A 3,384-nucleotide genomic window follows, 5' to 3' on the forward strand; every position below is an offset into this window, starting at 1 on the left:
CCAGAAAGTATGGTTATATGTTTATTGTTGTATTTATTCATTTATTTTTCTGTGAAACAACAATTTAACAGAGAAGTCTGTGGTAAATCACCAGTTTTTGTATAAGAAATCCATCCCAACTAGCACTTATTTCAAAACATTTTAAACTTCTCCCATACCATACCCGACAATATCATATTTAACAAAACACAACTGCCCTGAATTTAGGGCATTGCTTGATACAAATTCCATCAGAAAGGCATTTTAACATTATTAACTCCTGCTTTAAGATGAACTAGTGCAGTGGCCGTTGAAAATGTGCCCGTTTGGAACGGGCCGATTGCTTGGCCTGTGGTATTGCTGCTTGTAGAATTCATGAAAACCAAATTGTACCTCAAAATTACTTACAGAAGGACCCCAAACCACTTCATATGCAACTCCCCTGTATACCCTACTACTAACCTACTGATTTACCTGACAGAGAACACTCAGATTCAGAATGTAATCACAAAATATCACAATGACAATGTAGAGTAATGTGGCAGGGTTGGCTCAGTGTGTAGAGCAGGTGCACATATACTAAGAGGTTTATGACTCGGCACAGTGGTCCAGGGTTTGAATCTGACAATTTCCTGCATGTCTTCCCCCTCTCTCTCACCTAGCTGTCCTGTTGAATAAAGGTGGAAAAGCCTAAAAATAATTTTTTTAAAAAGAAAATGTGGAGTAATCAGACATTAGCGTCATGGACTCATGGCAGTGCGCTACCCACCCGGCCCGTTATGAGAGCTAATCAGCACATATCTGCGTTCATCAACCACCAGAACTGGACTGTGTGTGCGTGCGCAGAGAGAGAGAGAGAGAGAGAGAGAGAGAGAGAGAGAGAGAGAGAGAGAGAGCGAGAGAGAGAGAGAGAGCGAGAGAGAGAGAGATGGATGTCTTGTGTCGTATGATCGTTAACGAATTTGACATTTCAGTAGAGGTGTTAATTTCCATACAGGTTAAGTGGCTTGACAGTTAACGGTGAAGTAGGGGATTTGATTCGCAGGGGTATTTTGGCGACGGTAATGTTATTAGTTAGCAGTAGACTTAATTAACCCGGGTTGAGTCTGATTAAAAAGTCTGCCCGGTTCAGCTCTGAGATTTTCTCGCATTGCACAGCGCTGTGAAGGAATAATCTGAAGCGCCTTTTTTTCGCCAACCTTATTCCACATAACAGTCGCAATGAGGTGTATTTCACATTTTAGCTGCCAAAGCTCCGCTGCTTTCTTCGACCCTCTCTGTCTCTGGTCCTGCGCTCAGCTCAGTCCCCCTACAGTCACATTAGCTACAAGAGACGGAGACAAAGCGACAGGCTACCATTCATTTTCAATGGGGGTGGCCGTTTGCCAACTGCCATGAGCAAGACGGGGCCAAAATAGACAAGAAGTCTATTTTATGCAAATGCTGAGCGATGCGACAAAACGACTGCCAATCAGAGTGAAGGGAGCGTGAGGGCAGCGTGACGTATGTCAGTGGCTCGAGTCGAAGAAAATAATTCAAGATGGCGGAAAACACTTCAGGACATCGTATTTATGTTGATATCTGATGTTTGGCATTTTATCTTATATATTTTGTTACTTTTATCGAGAAATAAATACTTTTAAATCCAAAAACATCGTTCTTGTGACTTGACAATACCTCTGAAGTGACTTGTAAGACGTGGTTGAAGATAGCACCGGAGAATTTCTGTTTACTGTTATTGCCAAGCAAACAGGAGTAGGCTAGGCACACCCAGGAGCGCCCACAAGCGAGTGCCTGTCGCTCTCTTTTGTAGCTAATGTGACTATAGGGTCAGTGTGCAGTGCGAGAGGGGGAGTAGCCAGCGGCTAGAGCAAAAGCCGATGTGTGCTTCTTTTACCGATATATATTTAACGATATCAACACCAAACAACGTCAAACTTGCCACCGCACTTACTCATAACCGTAGCAAGACACCTGTCAAGTTTGAAATCCATCGGACTAACGGTTTGAGAGATATGTGCATAACACCCACACAGACAGACAGACAGACAGACGTTCCTGCAATTTATAGATAGATTAAAGCCTATTAGGGACTGTGACAAAGCAATGTAAAGTAATGGTTTGATCGGGATTACATTTCACGACTACCTTACATCAGTAAAAAGTATAACTGCTCTGAAGTAACGCACTGCCAAAACTACTGTATGACATTCATTCTCGAAAGCAACCATATTTTATTTTATTTTAATTATTAGAAAGGTTTTGGCACTTATTCCTGAATTCATCAGTCAGTGAATTGGGAGAAACAACATACAAAATCAATTTGATCAAAATCTTGTAAAGAGTGAAATTACAAAAACCCATACATCCTCAGAAAAGACCAACAGGAAGCAAGTTAATATAAAGTGTCCATTACACTGCCGATGTGTCTTCATTCCTCCTCTTCAACTTCAAGGTTCCTCTGATTTCTTCATTGCCTTTAGTGAAAAATTAAAAAAGAAATGTTAATGCATCATGTCATTAAGACAACAATATAAGGAGGGAAGTATGAACTCTTCACATACCCGTTTAAAAAGCTGGACACCAAGATAGTTCTTTGCCATGTTTCTCAGGCTGGACTTTCCCCCCACCTTGCATCTGACATAGCCATACAGGTTGGCCCATTGTAAAACCAAGCCCATGATTACCACAGCCTGAGGGGCACAAACAGGAATGAGACATGAACAAACAAATAGCAGCTAATCAGACAGAAATGAAATCGACTTAACTTTCATAAACACTGAACTGACCAGCCATTTAATCTTGAAGGAGAAGATGGTGCTGAACACAAAAACGATCCAGAAGATAGGGCATACAATGAGTCCAAGCCAGAAGATCCGTGACTCAGCACCAGACGTTGCGTTTAGACTGTGTGTCTGTTAAAAAAAAAAATGCAACAAGATTTTGTTTCATGCTATTCAATAAAAATCAAAAAAAAAAAAAAAAAAAAAATGGGTATCGTCTTTGGAAAATATGATATTTCTAAGAGAGGACAATGCAGCTGTTCTAAGTTACACTATTTGCAATTGTCCAATTGGGTCATGAAGCTACATTACATTGTAAAAAGGCTTTGCAAATTTTACACTGGCCCCTAAAAAAATCACTGCAAAGTGTATTTAGCCTGTGAAATTGTAGATGCACATACAGGAATGCAGTCACCTCTGTGTTACTTTTAATATCCCTGTATTTACTGAGATCTCTATTACTAGAGCTACAGTTGCTTGCTACCAAGACCACATTTAGTGAAATTTAATAGAATGAACACATGGACACATTATAAGGCAGTTTATCTTACAAAGGATGTTGTTTTTTCAAATGGGTCTTCCATGTGAGAAACCTTTATTAAGAAAACTTTATTGTTTTCTA

The 3,384-nt window shown here is 40.2% G+C and overlaps 1 protein-coding gene across 2 annotated transcripts in view; it reads right to left on the minus strand.

Annotated features, from left to right (window-relative positions):
* Nucleotides 1-2,193: 2,193 nt before the first annotated feature.
* LOC144530252 (Golgi apparatus membrane protein TVP23 homolog B) overlaps nt 2,194-3,384 on the minus strand; it is a 2,711-nt gene continuing 1,520 nt past the window's right edge. For both annotated transcript variants that reach the window (XM_078269741.1, XM_078269742.1), the window contains exons 5-7: nt 2,769-2,894; nt 2,544-2,672; nt 2,194-2,456 (exon numbers count right to left, since the gene is read on the minus strand). In XM_078269741.1, the coding sequence (XP_078125867.1) occupies nt 2,430-2,456; nt 2,544-2,672; nt 2,769-2,894 (282 nt within the window). In that variant the 3' untranslated portion in view covers nt 2,194-2,429. The remainder of the gene's footprint in view (nt 2,457-2,543; nt 2,673-2,768; nt 2,895-3,384) is intronic.

The sequence above is a fragment of the Sander vitreus genome, chromosome 15 (assembly GCF_031162955.1).
Source record: "Sander vitreus isolate 19-12246 chromosome 15, sanVit1, whole genome shotgun sequence".
In the NCBI taxonomy this organism is placed as follows: Eukaryota; Metazoa; Chordata; class Actinopteri; order Perciformes; family Percidae; genus Sander; species Sander vitreus.